General features: G+C 48.3%; 1 protein-coding gene across 1 annotated transcript; it reads left to right on the top strand.

The window, feature by feature from the left end:
• The first annotated feature begins 2,758 nt into the window (after window positions 1-2,758).
• LOC119300305 (poly [ADP-ribose] polymerase tankyrase-2-like) lies at window positions 2,759-21,542 on the top strand. The gene is made up of 6 exons (XM_037577319.1): window positions 2,759-2,825; window positions 3,697-3,836; window positions 11,064-11,162; window positions 19,589-19,717; window positions 20,624-20,776; window positions 21,465-21,542. Exons 1-6 carry the CDS (start codon window positions 2,759-2,761, stop codon window positions 21,540-21,542), a joined length of 666 nt encoding a protein of 221 aa, XP_037433216.1.
• Window positions 21,543-22,200: the final 658 nt, after the last annotated feature.

The raw sequence follows: 22,200 nt of genomic DNA, 5'->3' as shown, positions 1-22,200 counted from the left end.
GATTTTTTACGTAATTTGCTATGAACAGTGGCAAAATTAGTACTAATTTGCTGCGAAATATCTATTTTCAACACTTTGCCCTCCTTAACCTATTTTAGTAGCACTTGGCCCGAGAAATACACTTCGGTTCCTGGTTGTATATACACCCTATATGAAGATTTTTTTAATAATTAAATAGAAAGTCAAAATAGTTCAGATTTTTTTTAATAAACTTGACTCACTTTTGCACTAGTATATAAATTTCCACGGAATAAAAATCAATGTTGACTTCACAGCAAAAAAGACAAAATTTATTTGCTATTATAGATCACTATTCACACTATTTTGGTCAAAATCTTGTCTTTTTTGAAAAGAAGTCAAAGGGGGATTTTCTTTTTGTGAAAGTTTTCTCACAAGTACAATGTAAGGTCAAGTTTATTTCAAAAATATTTTCAGATTTTTTTGATTTTTTTGTTGAATTACTAAATTATTTTCTCATATAGGATGTATATGTTCCATAGACCAAAAGTTCCCCTCCCACTTGGCCCCCGACACATATTTTCTGGCTCCGGCACTGCGTACACGAGTGCATGAGTGGAAGACTTTTCCCAGGCCATAACTGCACATGGAGATGGAGGGGACCGTGGACCATGCAACAAAAACTCTAGAAGAAATCTCCCAGAAAATGGCACCATTTGGACTCGGAGCAAGCAAGGTCCTGATCACGCGGCTGGTAATGGCTTGAGCTTGAGCCAATGGCTACACCACTTCTGGCCTTGCCGCAGGCTTCCCCTCCGTCGTGGTCAAGCTGCATGCGGAGCTCCAGCAACCACTACTTCTTCCGACGAATACAAGAACCACGTATCCCAGCCGCCGGTGCCAGTGCCTTCCGCACGTCACCCTCTTCCACTTAGCGTGCACGGACCGCCATCTTCATTCAATCCTCCACAAGAAGGTTCTTAGACTAGCCACAATGAATAGTAAACATACACTAGTAGTAACATACACATATTTCTAGACTATATTATTATTTTTATAGTAAGTAGTAACTTAAGTGTGGTAACATGCAAAGATTCATAGGTTATAGACTCATATTGCATTGGAACATGTGATGTTACAGTAACTAGCTAAATTACTACAACTACCTCTTTCTTTACTAACTTATTGCCATATAAGCAAATTTGCTGAGTTGGACTCGATGTTACTGCTGAAGTTACTCCCATTGTGGCTAGTCTTACGTTTGGCGTGCATGGGCCGTTCCAGATTGAGATCCAACTGACCCATGCCTGGAGTCTGGAGATGCCGATGTTGGTACTCCCTTCGTCTCAAAATAAGTGTCTTAACTTCAGTACAACTTTACACTAAAGTTAGTGCAAAGTTGAGACATTTATTTTGAGACGGAAGGAGTATATTTTTGCGTAGTCTTGAACAGTTTTTTTTGCGAGGAATTTAGAGCTTTATTCAAACAAAAGCGTTCTCTGAACAGTCAGTTAAAAGGCTGCTGATCAGGAAGCTGGGAGTCTCCGAAAGCCAGCTTTCGGTCACAGCCATATTGCATGCACGTTTAGCACATAGGTGAGCTGGACCATTAGCTGATCTACTTACATGTTGGATTACAAAAGAATGAAAACTAGCTGAAAGCTCTTCAATTTCTAAGATAATTGGTGCCACAACCGAACGACTCTTGAGGCGAGTGTTCCAGAGGTTTACCACCTCCAGGATGTCTGTCTCTATCACCAGTCCACCACATGCTCAAACCCTCTGAGATTTGCAAAGATTACTCCGTCCCGTACAGCAAGGGCTTCTGCAATCATGGGTTCAGTAACTCCTGGCAAGCGTGCAAACCTCCTGTGCTCTTGTAGACGTCTGTGGCACTCATGTGTAAATATGACTGATGCGCTCCAACTGTACGTAGCATCTGGAGTGAAAATGCGCCTTTAGTCCGTTAACTCAAACAGAATGCACGCTTTAGGCCACTAACTTGAAAAGTGAACATATTTAGTTCATAAACTCGTTTATTTGATCAAATAGGGCCAAAACCGAATTATAGGAGAAAACAGGTCATGTGGCTGCCACATCAGCCTAACCACCAACTGAGTAATTTTTACAGGGGTGTTTTTGCAACAACATAGACCAACTCCGTTCTAGGAAAAAATGGCTCTTTCACGAAATGAAATGATTCTTTCATGAAAAAAGGCATGAATAAGAAACCAGTTGTTCCTGCTCGTCTTTTCTCTTATATAAATGATCTTGCTAGGTTGCTTTAGAGGACTGAAAGACTGATTCAGATCCTACCCCGATCAAGCGTGCGTCTTTCAACTGCTTCAGATCCTACCCCGATCAAGCGTGCGTCTTTCAACTGCTTCAGATCCCCTGCTCCTTGCACGCTAGATCCGAGTAGGGAGTTAGAGCACCGACCAAGCATCTCTGATAGTATCAAAGCCTGACTTCCTACAGAAGTAATAAGTCTAAGAGAAAGAAATTGATTTTTCTGGCGTTTGACGTCGAGAAACCCCAATTTCATAGAAATATTTCTTTTTTTTTGAGCGAAGCTTGTAGAAATATTTTCATTTTTAGGGAAGCTTGCAGAAAGAAATGAAAAAAGTGAAACCATCACAGAAAACCATCATTTCTGGGCTTCCGGCCCATCATCACTGGGCCATAAAGATGGTCGGGTCGACCTGCATCCGCTTCCACAGTCATCTTGCCCTGGCCCCCATTGGTCTCCTCGTCTTCTCCCATACGGCAGCTTCACACGCTCGAACGATCGCCGCCGGCCATGGGGAAGCAGCAGCAGAAGACGCTCCTCCGCGCAGCCCGCGACGGCAGCCTCCGCCTCCTCAAAAGTGAGCCCGACTATCCTGCCCTTTTAAGCTTTAATGAACGGCAATGCGGTTCGTGCTTGACCTGGCTGCCGATTTCCCCTTTCCCTTTGCGTGCGTGGTGTGTGCCGACTTCCAAGATACGGCGCAGGGGCTGGAGATTTGTAGGTACCTCGTCAAGGATCTCCGCCTCAATGTCAAACGCCACAGGTTTTGCCACCCCCCCCCCCTCCCCTGGGCCCTGGATTCAACAGGCGCGCTATCTTAGTTGTGCGCTGCAAAAAACAGCTTTCGCGCAGAGCTGAAATGGGCGCTCCAGCAGCCGTGCAAAAATCGTGTGCGCGGTATAATGGGTTCAGCGCACGGAGAAAAACGGAATCACGCGTCACTTATTTCGTGCGCCCACTCCCTCGCGCTGGACATTCGAGCGCCCGCGACCAACTGCCGCCAACCTCTCCGGCCGCCCCGCCCCGTGCCACCGCCGGTGAAATTCGACCGATGGGAGGCTGCGTCGACATCCCCCAACCCCTCCGTCGCCGCCGCCGCCGCAAACCCTAGCGCAGGGTTGAGCTTCGGCTTCGCCGCCTGCGGTCGTCATCCAAGCACAGGTCTCGCGCACGGCCTCTTCATGGCACCACAGACGACTTCATAGGGTGGCGTCACACACACACACACACACAAATATATATGGAAACAATTCGGTTGGCGCATATTATAAATTGCACACGCTGTCACTTAGATTTTGTTAACAAACCCGCATTCTTACTTGATATAAATGGCAGTAGACTCATAAATATAAGTAATAGAGGATTTGGCGAAGATTTTGAAGGCCCGAGAAGAACCTTCACAGTTAAACATGCTTGCGTTGCTTATGTTTCTAGTTCTTCTTTTCCAGGACACTGTGGAATAGTAGAGTTGCTGCTCTCAAAAGGAATCGATGTGGATTTCGAATGTGTATTTGGGACCCCATTGCACGCGGCTGCTCTTCACAAGCAAGATGACGTAGTGAAGATTTTGTTAGAGCACCATGCTGACGTAAGGCATCCGTATTTCAATGATCTCCTGGGTTGTGCAAAAGAAAACCTTGTTTGATTAAGTATGTTATATGTTGAAAATATGAGCAAATTACTACGAGATTTAATCCGAATAAACAGAAGATAAATCATGACTACAGCAGCAGAGATTAAACTAATCATGCGAACTAGTATAGCAGATGAACATATCACATCTAGGGCACATACTAGAAGCATGAATTCTACCACGATCTCGAACAGGAAGTATAGAATCACATACGGTGCAGCGGATGCAGCACCGCCGGTGTTGACGTTGTCGCCCATGTCGTCGAGGATGAGGTTGCCGAGGTCGGGGAAGAAGTCGTCGTTCGCGAAGTCGTCGCTGCCAGCAGTCGCACGAGTGCGCTCCCAAAAAACCTGATCGCCCCTCTCCCGTACAGGATCACGAGAGGCGGGGTTCCGGAGGCCTGCTGTCCCTTCTCGCGGTGCACGCCGAAAGGAGGGATGGAGAAGACTTGCTTGGCGGCGCAATGATCTGCAACGGTGGTGAGAAACCATATGAAGCGGCCGCGGCTAGGGTAGACGTCTGCCTGACTATATAGTGCGGGCCGGGTAGGTCGTGGCAGTAAACCCCACGTCCGAGTCGTCACGATCCAAAAGAATCGGAAACGGTTCAGTAATTAACGCATCCGTTAATTATTAATTAATGACTCATTAATTTTCCCATGCAGCAAAAATATAGAAAACGTGCATAGCTCTGTCCTCGACTCGGCTCAATCCAGTAACCCGCGGCGCGGCGCATCGTGACGAGGCGAGGCGTGGCGTGGCGAGGCGAGCGAGGAGGAGGAGCGCGCGTGTAGGTCTCCTCTTCTCATGCTCATACAAGTGGTAGAAGAGCTCACCTTATAAAGAGGTGCAACTCTCTCTCAACTTCCGGGGTGGGACTAAACTTTAGCCTCACTCACTTCACTCACATGTGTGCATGAATGGGCCAAGAGAATTTTAGTTGGGCTTTGGGCCAAAGGCCTACTAGCAAAATTCCAACAATCCCCCACAAAGTCCCATTGGCACATCTCATCATTTAGTTCCAAAACATTGTTTTATATATCGATGCTTAATGGAGACTGTAAAGTTGAACTTCCACTTAGAAATTTATGCTACACTAGATCACAACTTGAATAGTGGACTATGCCTTGAACTACAAGTTTTCTGTGAAACTAGTTTCACACAAATTCTTGACCAATACTGGGCTGCCGCAAGGCTTCCCCGCGGGTGGAGCGTATACATCATACTCCAGGGCCTTTCATGAATTTATTAGAGAACACCCAATTCTCACAGTCTGCGACATTAACAGTCAAATTCATATAGGTGTGTTCCTCAGAAGATGTTCTGCAGGACAACATCTCTGCTTACCCGAATAAGCCACTTGGAACTTCACGGAGATCAACATCTCTGCAGGAAAGCATTAAGATAAGTATCAACCCGCCATGCAGATCAGGAGAGTATTGCATCTTCACGGAGTGGGATAATTAATATAGGGATACTCTCCTCCCAGCTGACCAACAACTTGTCTCCCACTTCTACTTCATGGGATCTCCGATCACATAGAGTGGTTTACCACTATGGACAACTCATGCGGTGGGTCTCAAACCCATCTCCATTGATGCATTATCTATCACATTACGTGATAGACCCTTTGTGAAGGGATCTGCCAAGTTTTTCGACGTTTGGATATAATCCAACGTAATAACTCCGGAGTTCCTCAATTTTCTGACAGATTTTAGTCTCCTCTTCACATGCCTTAAGGACTTCATATTGTCCTTAGAACTGTTTATCTTGACGATCACAGTTTGATTATCACAGTTCATCAGGATAGGGGGTATTGGTTTTTCAACCATAGGTAAGTCCATCAAGAGTTCACGAAGCCACTCTGCTTCAACAGTTGCAGTGTCTAATGCTGTGAGTTCTGCTTTCATAGTTGACCTCGTTAAGATGGTCTGCTTGCAAGACTTCCAGGAAACAACGCCACCATCAAGTGTAAGAACATAACCACTTGTGGCCTTAATCTCATCAGCATCAGATATCCAGTTTGAGTCACTATAACCCTCCAGTACCCTTGAATACCCGGTGTAGTGAATCCAATAGCTCGCGGTGCCTTTCAAATAGCGCATAACTCTCTCAAGCGCATGCCAATGATCATCTCCCGATTTTGACACAAACCGACTCAGCTTGCTCACAGCAAAAGAGATGTCAGGCCTCGTGGCACTCGCCAAATACATAAGCGAGCCAATAATATGAGAATACCTCAGTTGATCTCTAGCAATCCGTCGATTTTTTCGAAGCAACATACTAGCATCATATGGAGTTGGAGAAGGCGTGCAGTCGCTATACCCAAAACGACTCAAGACCTTTTCCACATAATGAGACTGAAGTAGTGTGATCCCACCATTCTCATCTCTCAACAACTTGATGTTTAAGATAACATCAGCTACTCCTAGATCCTTCATCTCAAAACAGCGAGATAAGAAATCCTTAACCTCCTTGATTAAATCAAGTTTGGTTCCAAAGATCAATATGTCGTCGACATACAGACAAAGAATAACTCCTTCGCCCCCACCATAGCGATAGTACACGCACTTGTCACCATCGTTTACTACAAAGCCGGCAGCAGTTAATGTTCTTTCGAACTTCTCATGCCACTCCTTAAGAGTTTGTTTAAGGCCATATAAAGACTTTAATAACTTGCACACCTTTCCTTCTTGACCAGGTACTACAAAACCATCTGGCTGATCCATGTAAATTTCCTCCTTCAACTCTCCATTGAGGAAAGCCGTCTTAACGTCCATTTGATGAACGAGAAGACCATGTGAGGCAGCCAGTGATAGTAGCACCCGAATTGTGGTCAGTCTAGCCACGGGTGAGTAAGTATCAAAGAAGTCTTCACCTTCTTTCTGGGTATAACCCTTGGCCACAAGCCGTGCCTTCTACTTTTCAATCGTACCATCAGGTATAAGCTTCTTCTTGAACACCCACTTACATCCTACAGGTTTGCACCCATAAGGACGGTCAGTGATCTCCCAGGTACCGTTAGCTAAGATGGAATCCATCTCGCTACGTACAGCTTCCTTCCAGTAGTCAGCATCAGGAGATGCATAGGCTTCTGAAATAGTCCTGGGTGTGTCATCCACGAGGTACACAATGAAATCATCACCAAAAGACTTTGCAGTCCTCTGTCTCTTACTCCTCATAGGAGTTCCATTGTTACCCTCAACAGGATTCTCAACGTGTTCCATCGCAATGGTGGGTTCAGGAATTACAGTGAATTCCTCACTAGATGGAGTAGGTATCTCCTGATTTGATGAACTCGACATATCCTTCATAGGAAATATGTCCTCAAAGAAAGTTGCATCATTTGATTCCATAATCGTACCAACATGCATGTCGGATACCTCAGATTTTATTATCAAAAATCTATAGCCGATGTTATGAAAAGCATAGCCCAGAAGAACACAATCCATGGTTTTTGGACCAAGCTTGCGCTTCTTGGGAATTGGTATATTGACTTTCGCCAAACAACCCCAAGTACATAGGTAAGAGAGTTTCAACATTTTCCTTTCCCATTCCTCAAATGGAGTCATGGTCTTATGCTTTGTGGGAACTCGGTTTAGGACATGACACGCAGTCATTAGCGCCTCCCCCCACCATTCCTTGGATAGACCCGAAGTGTCTAACATGGTGTTAACCATATCAGTTAGAGTTCGGTTCTTTCTTTCGGCTACCCCATTTGACTGGGGTGAGTAGGGAGGCGTCCTCTCATGGATTATACCATGTTCCGCACAAAACAGATCAAATTCATTGAAAAAATACTCTCCACCACGATCGGACCTAAGCCGTTTAATTTTTCGATCAAGTTGGTTCTCTGCCTCAGCTTTATAGTTTTTAAAGAAAGTCAAAGCCTCATCTTTTGATTTCAGAAGATACACATAACAATATCTAGTGGAGTCATCAATCAACGTCATGAAGTATCTCTTTCCACCTTTTGTCAACACGCCATTCATCTCACAAAGATCAAAATGTATAAGCTCTAGTGGAGCCAAGTCTCTTGCCTCTGCAGTCTTATGGGACTTGCGAGGTTGCTTAGCTTGCACACATACTTGGCACTTGGAGCCTTTGACAGTAGAGATTTTCGGAATTAAATTCATATTGGCTAACCGCGTCATGCAACCAAAGTTAATATGACAGAGTCGTGAATGCCAAATATCAGACTCATTATTGTGGCAAACATTATTAATAACTTTAGTGCAAATATCTGACAAAGATAGGCGGAACAAGCGTCTGCACTCATAACCTTTTCCAACAAATTGTCCACACTTAGAAATTACAACTTTATTGAATTCGAAAACCAACTTAAAACCATCTCGACATAAACGGGAACCGCTAACAAGATTTTTATTGATGGACGGCACATGATGAACGTTCTTCAGACGCACAGTCTTCCCCGAAGTAAACTTCAGATCGACCGTACCAACACCTCGAACGATGGCATGTGACCCGTTCCCCATCAGCACAGGTGAAGTCCCTGTTGCCTGGTAAGAAGAAAACATGAAGGCGTCAGCACAAACATGTACATTGGCACCGGTGTCAATTAACCAATCAGGGGATTGAAATACTGAAAGGATGGTAGGAAAAATACCGTACCCCGATTCCTTCATATCAGTATCACCGATGACAACATTAGCGGACTTGCCGCTCTTCTCATGTTCGCGCTCCTCAAAGCGGTTAGGACACTTCGGAGCCTAGTGATTAGGATCACCGCAGACATGGCAAAGTCCCTTCCCCTTCTTATGAGAATTCTTCTTGAAGTTGGTAGAATGTGATGGTTTGTTCTTTGTATCAAACTTGCCTTTGCCCTGAGTTTTGTTCTTATTGTTTTTGAACTTGTTGGGCTGGGAGTTCTTCTTCTGTACCATGTGGGCACTAGAACCTCCCTCAGCAACTCGAGCACGTGTGTCCTTTGCTCTCGCCTTCTCTTCAACATCAAGAGTACCAATGAGATCCGCAATGGAAAACTCCTATCTCTTGTGTTTCAGGGAAATAGCAAAATTGTTCCACGAAGGTGGAAGCTTGGCAATGATGCCTCCGGCAACAAATTTGTCCGGCAACACACACACTTGAAGTACTCAAGTTCTTTTGCGAGCGACTGTATCTCATGAGCTTGTTGTACAACAGGGCGCTCATCAGTCATCTTGTAGTCATAGAATTGCTCCATGACGTACAACTCGCTGCCGGCGTCCGAGGCACCAAACTTGGCCTCGAGCGCAGCCCACATGTCCTTGCCGTTGTCAAACGACATATACGAATCCACAATGGAGTCATCAAGAACACTCAAAAGAGCGCCTTTAAAGAGGGTATTGATCTTCTCAAAAGCTTCCAGCTGTGCTGGATTAAGATCGCCCTCAGGCTTGCCCTTGGTGGCATCATAGCAGCCCATGGTCTGAAACCAGTAGACTGCTCTCGTGCGCCACCTCTTATATTGCGCCCCCTTAAAGGCAGGCGGCTTCAGATGCGCAGCAAAACCACTCGGAGTAAATTGCCTATAATCAGGTTTTTGGATTGTTGGAAATATGAGCAAATTACTACGAGATTTAATCCGAATAAACAGAAGATAAATCATGACCACAGCAGTAGAGATTAAACTAATCATGCGAACTAGCATAGCAGATGAACATATCATATCTAGGGCACATACTAGAAGCATAAATTCTACCACGATCTCGAACAGGAAGGATAGAATCACATACGATGCAGCGGGTGCAGCACCGCCGGCATTGACGTTGTCGCCCATGTCGTCGAGGACGAGGTTGCCGAGGTCGGGGAAGAAGTCGTCTTTCGCAAAGTCGTCGCTGCCAGTAGTCGCGCGAGTGCGCTCCCCAAAAACCTGATCGCCCCTCTCCCGTACAGGATCATGAGAGGCGGGGTTCCGAAGGCCTGCTGTCCCTTCTCGCGGTGCACGCCGGAAGGAGGGATGGAGAAGACTTGCTTGGCAGCGCAATGATCTGGAACGGTGGTGAGAAACCATACGAAGCGACCGCGGCTAGGGTAGACGTCTGCCTGACTATATAGTGCGGGCCGGGTAGGTCATGGGAGTAAACACCACGTCCGAGTCGTCACGATCCAAAAGAATCAAAAATGGTTCAGTAATTAACGCGTCCGTTAATTATTAATTAATGACTCATTAATTTTCCCATGCAGCAAAAATATAGACAACGTGCATAGCTCTGTCCTCGGCTCGGCTCAATCCCGCAACCCGCGGCGCGGCGCGGCGCGGCGAGCGAGGAGGAGGAGCGCGCGTGTAGGTCTCCTCTTCTCATGCTCATACAAGTGGTAGAAGAGCTCACCTTATAAAGAGGTGCAACTCTCTCTCAACTTCCGGGGTGGGACTAAACTTTAGCCTCACTCACTCCACTCACATGTGTGCATGAATGGGCCAAAAGAATTTCAGAATTTTAGTTGGGCTTTGGGCCAAAGGCCTACTAGCAAAATTCAAACATTATAAGGAATATATATCCTATTTAGGGCTGTCATGCATAAGAATTGAAATCATGTGGCCTATGCATGGTTGGTGTGTTTTATCTAACCGCAAGAGTTGACATTGGTATATATGAAGCAACAAGTATTTCCTTTACTCCCTCTATCACAGTTTAAAGAGCGTATCTTCAAAATCAGAATTTTTCACAATTAGAGGGAAATAGGGCGCATGTCATTAATTAGCTTATTAATTGCATCGTTTTGGGAGGAATTAGCTCCTTCCGTTTGCCTTCCTGGTGCGCATGCATGGTGTGAATTGAAATTACTTCACCAATGCATGCGATGGTTTCCTTCTTTTACTGGACGGAGAGGTTACTATGTGTTTGTTTGGCGATTAATTAGGCGCATATCCTTAACTACCGCAGCTCCAACGCATCGGTTATTCCTACAAATCGCTAGCAACCTTGGTCCCAGAAAGATGTGAGGTACGCCCTTTAAACTGTGATGGAGGGAGTATCTCTCTTCAAATGGAACATTCCACTTTAATGATCTCGAAATAGACCCCTTCCTTTTCTAGATGTCAGAGGTGAATTCTAATTATATTATACTATAAGCATATTTGTTTCTGTCTCCTTAAGAAAATTAACAAATGAAACACTCTGTGGACTGATTTTATTTTCCAATTGCTCTTTTAAGAGACTGATTCTTTCATTTTCCACAGCCTAATAAGTTCTGCAAAGTTGGTGGTTATATACCATTGAGCGTGGCCATACGCCCCACACCTTCAGTTTCATTGGAATGCGTGAAGCTACTCATTAAGGCCAGTTCCCTTTTGTTAAGTATCTCTACTCCTAATGGACGAATTGGTTGAATAGTCCCCCCCACTTTCAACCGGTTTATTTTCAACCGGTTTATTTTCAACCGGTTTTTCTTCGTCCCACCTCCCACCAGCCCCTCCCACCGGTTTTTCTCTTTTCTCGTCTGACCGGCAATACCCAACGTATTTATGGTAATTAATCATAATTAATCCACGTATATTAATTATCAATCCAGGTATGGTAAGGTTATAACTCAGGAAATTTTGAATATGGCAATTATATGGTAATAAATTTAAATTACCCCAAAGGCTATCAATCCAGATATGGTAAGGCCATAACTCGGGAAATATCGAATATGATAATAAATTTAAATTACCACCAGGTATGGTAAGGCTATCCACGTATAGTAATAAATCATATAGTAATAAATCATAATTAATTCATGTATAGTAATAAATCAATCCAGGTATGGTAATGTCATAACTCAGGAAATTTTGAATATGGTAATAAATTTAAATTACCGCAAAGGCTATCAATCTAGGTATGGTAAGGCCAAAAATCGGGAAATATCGAATATGGTAATAAATTTAAATTACCCCAAAGGCTACCAATCCAGGTATGGTAAGGCCATAACTCGGGAAATGTCGAATATGGTAATAAATTTAAATTACCACTAGGTATGGTAAGGCTATCCACGAATAGTAATAAATCATATAGTAATAAATCATAATTAATCCACGTATAGTAATAAATCAGGTATGGTAATGCCATAACTCAGGAAATATCGAATATGGTAATAAATCAGCGATCCGTCCGCATTACTAGCTCATCCGATAAATCAGCGATCGAGTAATTAAACCGTGCAGTAATTAGTACTCCCTCCGTATATGGAAGGAACCACCGGAGTATTCCATAGATTAGCCACAGGATTTTGGCAATCTCGCTGTGGCATCTCGGATTTCGGAAATCACGCGCCCGCAGACGCCGCCGTGCCCCCCTGCAACCACCACCGGAGTCGGAGGCGAACGCGATCGCAATCGCGACGTGTATATATATACAAGGACGTACTACGTGCACAAGGGCCTGCAAGCAAACCCCAGTGCTCCTGATCACCATGCATTTCTTCCAGGTCGTCATGGCGTGGATGTTCCTGTGCGTCGTGTGGGCGCCGATGGCGCCGGCCGTGGCGACGACAGCAACCACGGACGGCGCTTCGAGCGTTGAGCAGGGCAGCTCCTCGTCGCCGGCGTTCGGCCCTGGCGACGCTAAGGTGGCCTCCGACCCGGGCTCCTCCCCGGCGTCGAGGTCGTCCACCTCCTCCTCCTTGCTCGGCGCCCGAAGCAGCTCGTTGAACAACGCGCGCTCACCGGTGAGGGAGGGCGGTGACACGGCCGCACGGAAGGGCCACGCGCTAAGGCGGTGCCTGCACAGGTTCGCCAGAAATCTGCAGCGCGCCGGTGCTGCGGACGAGCGGTCAGACGGGCGCGGGAGACGGAAGGGCCGGGCGACGAAGCCGGACGGGAGGGTCGCCGCCGGCGAGGACGGCACCGCCCGGGCGAGGGAGGAGGCCGTCGCGAGCGCGATCACCTACTGCAAGGAGTCGAGCCGGCAGCGCTGCAGGCCGCTGTTGGCTCCCTCGCCCAGCTTGGACAGCTGGCTCCTCGTTCGTCCGGAGGAGGAGATCGGCACCAGCGCCACGAGCGCCGTCTCGCCCTGCGAATGCGAGGCGCAGGGCACCTCGAGCGCCGCCGCCCCCCACCACGGCCACGCGGCCTGCGACGGTACGTGTTGTCAACCGATCCGTCGGTCGATCTGCTCTGCTGCACCCGTGCACGTCTAAACCGTCGTTGATCTCCTTCGTGCAGCAGAATGCGGCGGCGGCAGGCCGTCGACGGTGGAAACTCGGCGAGGTCCAGCCGGGGAGATGGAAAAGGGTGACGCTGTCGACGGGCTTGACGGGGACGTCCTTAGGATAACGAGTTACTTCGCCGCCAAATATGTGCGCGTGGTGCGCCATTGAAGAATAGCTCGGGGTCCGTCTCACATGAGGCGAAGCAAACAGTTTTTCGTAATCTAGAGGACCTTGTCTTACGTACCTTCGATCTTGTATGATCTGTCCATATCAGTGTGCGAGTAGTAGTAATATGATTGTAGTAAGATCTGTCCATATCAATTGTCGATCTTATTCTTATATGATATGATGGCTTGCAGCGTTCCTAAGATCTAACGAGAATCTCCTGGAGTTAACGACACAATCGTTCGATTGTTTCTGAATCAGACTGCAATTTTGAAGCTTAATTGGCAAAGGAGTTAAGATATAGACAATCCTATTTATTCGAACTAGCTTTGCTGAATCGAAAGAAAAGAGACAACTTGGATTCAATCAAAAGAAATTAGAAGATTTTAGTACTGGCATGTATTCACCTCAATCACTATATGCTCTGTTTGTACTCTACATATGAGGAATATATTCACCTTTAACTTCTTTTTTTGCAGAAATAAGACTTTCATTCATCAACCACGGTCATTACACTCCAGATTTTACATAGAGCGTGAATTCCATCCGGTGCATGCCCATGCACGTTGAATTATCAAATGAGTATAAAGTTGGTCTTTTTTTTAACTACTACACTCCAGATTCTCGAGCATGAAGATAGGCGAGTTATAGACCAAGAGCTGGTACAGATATAGGCGAGTTGTAGACAAGAGCTGGTGGGCAGCAAGAAACGCATGCACACCAAAGAACAAATCTGAGTCACATGCCTACTTCTATTGGTTTCTACAAAGAGCGGCTAGCTTATATCTTAGACCAGTCGGTCACTGTCGAGGTCGCCAAGGTGATCTTACAGCACCGCCGTGGGGATTTCTCATATGATTTTATGTAGGCAAGCCGCAAGCGGTGGTGGTGATTGGCTGGGTGGTGTCGCTGCCTTGGGAAGAGACGAAGTGATGGTAAAAGTAAGCAGGATCCGATGATTCTTCCGTGGGGATAGCCAAAGTCAAGATGTCAACTACAGACTCGCCGCAGACTTGCAGTGAACCTGGATGCGGCGAGCCTGATTTGTGGATCGATGGCGGGTCTTGACTTTGTTAGGCTGGGATTGGATGGTTGCGGAGGGTGGTGTGCTTGGTTGGGTTCCCATGGAAGAATGTGGCCTCCTCGTGGATCTGGTCATGCCCATCCTAGAGAACATTGTGTCCCTAGCTCCCTCGAGGAGCAAGGACAGTGCAAGCGGCAGCAGGGGGTAGGGGTAGATGTGGGGAGGGATGTCGGCGGCTGCTCGAGGTCATCATGATGAAACCCTTGACGTCCCATCTTTACCAATGGAAGTGGAAGAGCACGAAGTCGAGATTGGATAGGAGTTTGAGTTCTTTTAGAGATGTATTTTTTTGCGTGCGAGCAAATAGTGGGTTGATTCTAAACGGGATAGGCACTTTTCAACAGAAGTGCATGACGGACCAAAAATATGACCTCATTTTATTCGTTTGATAGATATCGTATTATTCGTTGTTGTTCGTTCGGTGAAATTTCCTAATATTTGATTGTTGTGTTTCTAATTAGAGCACCCCATAATCACCCAATATGAGGGGATGATAAATGAAAAATACTGATTATAAATTTTGAAGAGCCCGTGGCAACGCACGGGCGTTATACTAGTATATTTTGTATTGCACGTGTATTGGAGTTGTGGCCCACCTCTTAGTTTTGTATAGTTAAAGTAGAGACCTTCCCTTGTATTATATATGCGTGCACCAGCACCCGATCAATAAATCGTATTGCAAATCATCTATCTACATGGTATCATCTTTTTCGATCTAACCCTAGGGTAGCCGCCGCCGCACCTCCCCGCGCCGCCGCCGCCGCGCCCCACCTCCTCGCTTCCGCCTCCCACCCACTAGCTTCTACCTCCCACGCCCGCGCCGTTCGCTAGCTTGCTGATCCCGCTCGCTGCTACCTCGGTAGGCCAAGACACGTCCAAGCCGCCTGTTCTCGTGTGCGTGTCTTGCATAGCTAGCAAATTCATCAAGTCAAGGCTAGCTAGCTTTGCTAGTCAACTACGTCTCGTCGGATCGTTTCTGGTGCGTCTGGTTAGCTCCGGCTGCTGTGTACCCGTGCGCAGTCAGCCGTGTTCCGTGCCGCCGCAAGTCGCTCCGTGCGCTCGCCTCTCCCTGCAGCTGCCGCTGCCGCACCGCGCCTCCTCGCGTGCGCCGCCGCAGCTTCCCGCCGCCGCTGCCGCGCAGCGCTTCCCCGCGCGCGCCACCGCCGCCGCAGCTTCTCACCTACCGCGTCACTGCCGCCCCATCGCGCCGCCACCCTAACCTGACGCACTGTCGCTGCCGCGTTCCCGCGTGCCGCCGCCGCCCTCTTCTTCTTCCCGCCGCTTCTAACGCCTTTCATGGACTCTTCGGACTGCTTCACCATCTGCGGCGGAACCGCTCCACCGGCCGCGCCGATCCAGTCGCGTCCTCCCGCACCCGCAGGGTGTTACCCGTTGTTGCCACCAGCGCCTCCCTCGCAGCACCCGCAAGGGGGAGGGGCCGACGCAACTGGCGTGGCGGCGGTTGCCGCCGCCAGCAGGAGCGGGCTCAGGACACCGGGGAGGCGCCGCACTACCAGCAGGCTCTCCCCGCTGGCCACCAGGCATTCATCGGCGCGCCCTTCCAGCCGACTGGCGCCGGCTACGGCGCCCTCCTTGCGTCGCCGCCCCTCGGTCGTTATGGCCTGCCCGTCTCGGCGCCGCCCTACGGGGGCCTTTTGCCGCCGCCGGTACCTGTGCCATGCGATCCCACCCTCCTCGCCGCCCAGCACTCCGCGCCGTCGCTGAGTAGCTCTGTCGATTGAGGCGACTGGTATATGGACTCAGGTGCTACTGCGCACATGGCAGCTCATCCCGGTAACCTAACCTCCTCCACTCCCGTTCACACACCCACTCGTATCACTGTCGGCAACGGCTCCTCTTTACCCATTACTCATATCGGTAGCACTAGCTTTCCCTCCACTTCCACACTCATCGCTATGTCTAATGTTCTTATTTCACCTGATTTAGTCACGAACCTAGTTTCAGTTCGTCGTCTCACTCGTGAGAACCCCCTTACTATTGAATTTGACGGTGTTGGCTTTTCTGTGAAAGACGTCCGTACCCGGATGGTCCTTCACCGATGTGACAGTCCCGATGAGCTCTACCCCGTGCAAGCCGGCGCCTCCACCCCCACACCCGTCGCCCTTGCCGCCGGCGTTGACCTTTGGCACGCTCGCTTTGGTCACCCCAACCACACCGTCTTACGTCAAATTCTTCGGAGTTTCTCTTTCTCATGTGATAAGCTCGACGAGCACTCCTGTGAGGCTTGTCGCTTAGGCAAGCACGTTCGTATTCCCTTTAGTGCGTCTTCTTCAGTTTCCACTTTTCCGTTTCAATTACTTCATAGTGATGTTTGGACATCTCCTGTTGCAAGTAACACGGGCTATCTTTACTACTTGGTGCTTTTAGATGATTACTCTCATTATGTGTGGACTTTTCCCCTTCGTCGTAAATCTGATGCTTTAGCTACACTCACCGCCTTTTACTCCTATGTCACCACCCAATTCGGTCGCCCCATACTCGCACTCCAAACTGATAACGGAAAAGAGTTTGACAACGTCGCTCTTCGCTCACTTCTCGCCTCTCACGGCACCACCTTCCGTCTGACTTGCCCTTACACTTCACAGCAAAATGGCCGCGCCGAGCGCATTCTCCGCACTCTTAATGACTGCGTTCGCACGTTGCTCTTTCACGCTAACGTGCCCGCTCGGTTTTGGCCCGATGCCCTCGTCACCGCCTCTCTCTTAGTCAACATTCGTCCGTGTCGTCCTCGGTGGAACTACGCCCCTCGCCACCTTCTTTTTGGTACACCACCGTCCTATGATGGCCTTCATATCTTTGGGTGTCTATGTTATCCTAGCACCGCGTCCACCACGCCACACAAGCTTGCACCCCGCTCCGTCCCATGCATCTTCCTTGGCTACCCTCCCAACACCAAAGGTTACCGGTGTTATGATCCTGTCACTCATCGTGTGTACACCTCGAGGCACATGTACTTCGTCGAGACAGTGTTCCCTTTTTTTCAGGTTCCTCCGGCCGCGGCTCCTTCGGCTCCGGCCCCCGCGCCCCCTACCTGGTGCGATGCGCGGCGGCACCCCCTGGCGCCCCCCCGGCCCGGCGCCTTCTGCCGCCCCTCCCGGGTTCTCGACTCCCTCACCCGAGGTTGAGTCCGTCCGGGCCCCCGGGTCCCCGGCTCCCTCGCCCGAGGTCGAGCCCGCGGGCACCCCACCCGCCACCCCGGCCGGCACCGCTACTCCTGCGACGGGCTCAACCTCGACCTCGCCCGTCGCCTCCTCCGCGCTGGCTCGGCTGGCACCGTCGTGGCCTCTGACATCGCGGCCCCCGCCGCCGCGGGCGCCCCCGTTGTGGCTGCGGCCCCCACCGCCGCGGGCGCCCCTATTGTGGCCGTGGCCCCCGTCGCCGCTGTGGCCCCTGCTGCCGCGGCACCCGCCACCCTCGCCGGCCCGGTCACCCGTGCCCGTGCAGGAGTGCATCGGCCGAGCACACGCTATTCCTCCGATGAGTATGCGTGCGCTGCCTCGACATCGACGCTATCACCCATCCCCACCTCTGCTCGTGGCACCCTTCGGGATCCCCATTGGCTGGCTGTGATGCAGGAGGAGTTCGACGCCCTGCAGCGCAATCGCACGTGGCAGCTTGTTCCATGACCCCCTCGTGCCAACATCATCTCTGGCAAGTGTGTGTTTCGACACAAGACTCGCCCGGATGGTTCTCTCGAGCGCTACAAGGCTCAATGGGTGGTTCGTGGCTTTCGGCAACGCGCGGGCGTGGACTTCACCGACACCTTCGCCCCGGTTGTGAAACTGGGCATGATCCGCGCCGTCCTTCAGCTGGCCGTCTCACGCGCCTGGCCTGTGCATCAGTTGGACGTTTCCAACTCCTTGCACGATCATCTCGCCGAGCAGGTGTTCTATGAGCAGCCTACTGGTTTCGTCGACGCCGAGCACCCCGACTTCGTGTGCTTGCTCTCCCGCTCTCTTTACGGGTTGAAGCAGGCGCCTCGGGCTTGGTACCAGCGTATCGCAGCCTTCCTACAGTCTCTGGGCTTTCGGTCCACTCGCTCCGATGCCTCACTCTTTGTGTATCATCAGGGAGCTGACACTGCATATCTGCTGCTCTACGTCGACGACATCATCCTCACGGTGTCCACCCCCGATCTCCTTCAGCGGCTGACTGCTAGTCTTCGTGATGAGTTCGCCCTCAAGGACTTGGGGCCCCTGCACTACTTTCTCGGCATCGAGGTGATCCGCCGGGCTCACGGTTTCTTTCTGCATCAGCAGAAGTACGCCCACGAGCTCCTTGAGTGTGCCGGTATGCTTAATTGCAAGCCGGCGCCTACCCCCGTCGACACGAAGGCGAAGGTCTCTGCTCTGGAGGGGTCTCTCGCGTCTGATGGAGCGTTTTATCGCTCTATCGTCGGTGCTTTATAGTACTTGACGTTGACTCGCCCCGACCTGCAGTACGCTGTTCAGCAGGTGTGCCTCCATATGCATGCCCCGCGTGACTCTCACTAGACTTTGGTGAAGCGTATTCTCCGTTACATACGCGGCACCATGTCCTTGGGACTCACCCTGACGGCCTCCGCCTCCACCGACCTCGTGGCCTACTCGGATGCTGACTGGGCTGGCTGCCCCGACACGCGACGCTCTACATCAGGCTACTGCGTCCACCTTGGGCCCTCGTTGATCTCTTGGTCATCGAAGCGGCAGCCCACGGTCTCCCGCTCCAGCGCCGAGGCAGAGTATCGCGCCGTGGCTGAGTGCTCTTGGATACATCAGCTGCTTCAGGAGTTGCTTTGTGATGTTCACAAGGCCACTCTTGTCTACTGCGACAACGTCAGCGCGGTCTACCTCTCCGCCAACCCGGTGCACCATCGACGGACGAAGCATATTGAGCTCGATATTCACTTCGTGCGCGAGCAGGTTGCCCTTGGTCGTGTTCGGGTTCTCCACGTGCCAACGACGCAACAGTTTGCTGATGTGATGACTAAGGGACTGCCTACTCCCGTCTTCGAGGAGTTTCGGTCCAGTCTCTGTGTCTCCAACGACGCTGCAACTGCGGGGGGGTGTTGAGTATATATTTTGTATTGCACGTGTATTGGAGTTGTGGCCCACCTCCTAGTCTTGTATAGTTGAGGTAGAGGCCTTCCCTTGTATTATGTATGCGTGCACCAGCACCCCGATCAATAGATCGTATTGCAAATCATCTATCTACACCTTTCTTCACATGTAGTTTACTTGAGTGTAGTGCTTCATTTTCTTTGTGACGTTTCTGTGGCTGGTCTCCAAGTGCTAGCCAAATGATCAAACAATTATTTATTTATACAGGCTGGTGCTGCTGTGAATTTCATTGACTCCGCTGGTGTTGCTTGTGTGATGGTGGCGGCGGAGTATGGCTTACCTGGCATCATGAAGTGCTTATTAGATGCTGGTGCTAACCCCAATGTTACAAGCAGAGTGAGTCATGTTGTTTTCTCTTTTGCCGTTTGTCAATATGCATTTTTCATTCATATATTGTTGGTTTCCTTATGGGATCATGCTGTGAATTTTTGACATATTAGGATAATCTACTTACCCATGCTTCTTTTGACAAAGTATCCCATGCTGCCAGGAACTATTAATCCTTGCATGAGGAGAAAAGATATTGCTTAAGTAAAGCATACTTGGTATTGGTCCACAGAGAACATTAAATAAATAGTCTACTCACATGTTAAGCGTCTGTTATCATTAAACGGTGCAGATTTGTTCTCCCTATGATCAGTCAGCAGTTAGCTTAACCTTCCTCTTACAGATTTAGTTAAGAAATAGGGATCTCTCTGTTCCATCATTTGTCATTGCGTTGTGATTATCTGCAAAGTCCATCTAGCCTTTTGGTATTTATACTGGATGAATCTTAAATATGAATTATTAATAAATTAAGTCCTTGCAAGCCTTTTCTAGCGCTCGTGTCGCCTCCAGGGGGGGGGCGGCTCGGGCGCCCTAGCCGCCGTCGCCTCCAGGCCCTCCCACCCCGCCTATTCCCCGCTGCCGCCGGAGGAGGCCGGCGAGCTTCCCGGCGGACGGTGGACGGCGGACCTTCCTCCTCTCCTTGCGAGGGGATCCTCTGGCCGAAATGTCATGGCGAACCTGGTCGCCCGGCGTGGAGGCAGAGTGGGCGTGATGGGGCGGCGGCCCGATCGGATTCCCCGTTGTATTACTTTGTAATGTTTTGTGTGAATAATTAATAAAGTGACTGCATGCATCGTCCATATGCAGAGGCCGGATCCTCCTCCATTTCTAAAAAAAAGTCCTTGCAACTACACTTGGTGTTTAGATTGAATGATGATTAATTTGCCAATCAACCATCTCTTTTTGCTCTTGCAGTTTGGTGCAACTCCAATTGAAGTTGCTGCCCTTAAAGACAGAAGGGAAATTGTCGAAATGTTATTCCCTTTGACTTCTCCTATTCCAACGTTGCCAGAATGGAGTATTGATGGTATCATTTCTCATGTGAAATCTTTTGGTTTGGAGCCGTTGGTATGTGTTTCAATCCAGTGCCCACTTGCAGTTCCATGTATTAATTATCATCATTATTAGTCTGCTGAAGTTCCATCCTTTTGTAATTTGGAATTACTTCACTTCTGATGTTTTGTGTCCGATTTACATACGGCGGTCAGATGGATGGTTGTAAGCCCAAATAGATGATAACCTGGATGGCTACGATTGTGTGTCGTACGAATATCGTACCAATCTTATTGGGCGTGTAGCGGTGCTCTTTGTACCTCTGCCTATCATTGACAGTAGAAATAGTTTTTACTTCATGATTGCATTGGACTTCCAGAAATAAATATGGTAGGCAAAAAAATTGCTGGTGGTGACTTGCATCATTATACTTGCAAATTTCTAGTTTTTGGCATGATTATTTGTTCAGAGCCAAGAAGAATATTTACAATCCTTCGGTATTTATTTTCGGGTAGTATTGTTGACCATACAGAAATATAGGGCAAGGCTGTGTAAGAAAGACCCAAAGTGGTCGGACGTGCACCGGGATACCCTTTTAGTATTATTGATCATGATATACACTACAACAGTGCAATATACATTATTTCTGTTCATTGTGGAAGAGATTAATTATGCAGGATAGGTTGGAAGTAACAAATCTGTGCATTTTACATATCTTGCATGTTGTTCTGCATTATGGACTAATCAAATATTTGGTGATCAGGATGAACATCAGTATGAAAAGAAAAAATCTGAGCTAAAATTGCAAGCTATGGATGCTTTTAAGAGAAATGACTATTGACTGCAGGATGGTTGTATTCAGATGTAAGTCGCTACGCATCTTTATTATTCCATAAATAAATGAAGGGTGCTCTTATATTTGTAAAAGAATAACCTACGTCAAAACTGTATCTCTGTTTTCACCTTGCATAGAGTGTACTGTATCTCTGTATCTCAGTGCAGTGGTGCACTCAGTGCTATATCATTTTTGGTAAAACTTTTATTATTGGATACTTAGGTTATTTTATACCAAGATAAGCAAACTGTCTGTAGAGTTTGGCCCTTTAAATTATCGTCTATTCTAACTAATAACTAGTTTGATTTACTTTTCATACATGAGTAAGTGAGAACTTTTACTTCATGACCACTGTTTTCTCATAAGATGCATACTATATTACAGAAGTGATATTTTGGGAGCATTTATTTTAGCAAAGCTAACTGTACGACCAATGAAAATATAGTACAATGGTAGAAATTTTGTATGGCTCAGTATCTAATAGAAGTACTCCCTCAGTTTGTTTTTAGTCTGCATATAAAATTTGTTTGAAGTCAAACTTCGTAAAGTTTGACCAACTTTATAGAAAAAAATATTAATATTCACACTTTTGGTCAAACTTTGTGCAGTTTAACTTCAAACAAATTGTATATGCGGAGTAAAAAGAAACAGATGGGTATTTGTA

The sequence above is a fragment of the Triticum dicoccoides genome, chromosome 5A, assembly GCF_002162155.2.
Source record: "Triticum dicoccoides isolate Atlit2015 ecotype Zavitan chromosome 5A, WEW_v2.0, whole genome shotgun sequence".
Taxonomy (NCBI): Eukaryota; Viridiplantae; Streptophyta; class Magnoliopsida; order Poales; family Poaceae; genus Triticum; species Triticum dicoccoides.
This window is presented reverse-complemented; position numbering and strand designations above follow the sequence as displayed.

Coding starts and splice junctions, on each gene's coding strand:
- LOC119300305 (XM_037577319.1), top strand. CDS start 2,759: ATGGGGAAGCAGCAGCAGAAGACGCTCCTCCGCGCAGCCCGCGACGGC. Junction 11,163..19,588: donor GCGTGAAGCTACTCATTAAG/GCCAGTTCCCTT, acceptor TTATTTATACAG/GCTGGTGCTGCTGTGAATTT. Junction 20,777..21,464: donor CTTTTGGTTTGGAGCCGTTG/GTATGTGTTTCA, acceptor TTTGGTGATCAG/GATGAACATCAGTATGAAAA.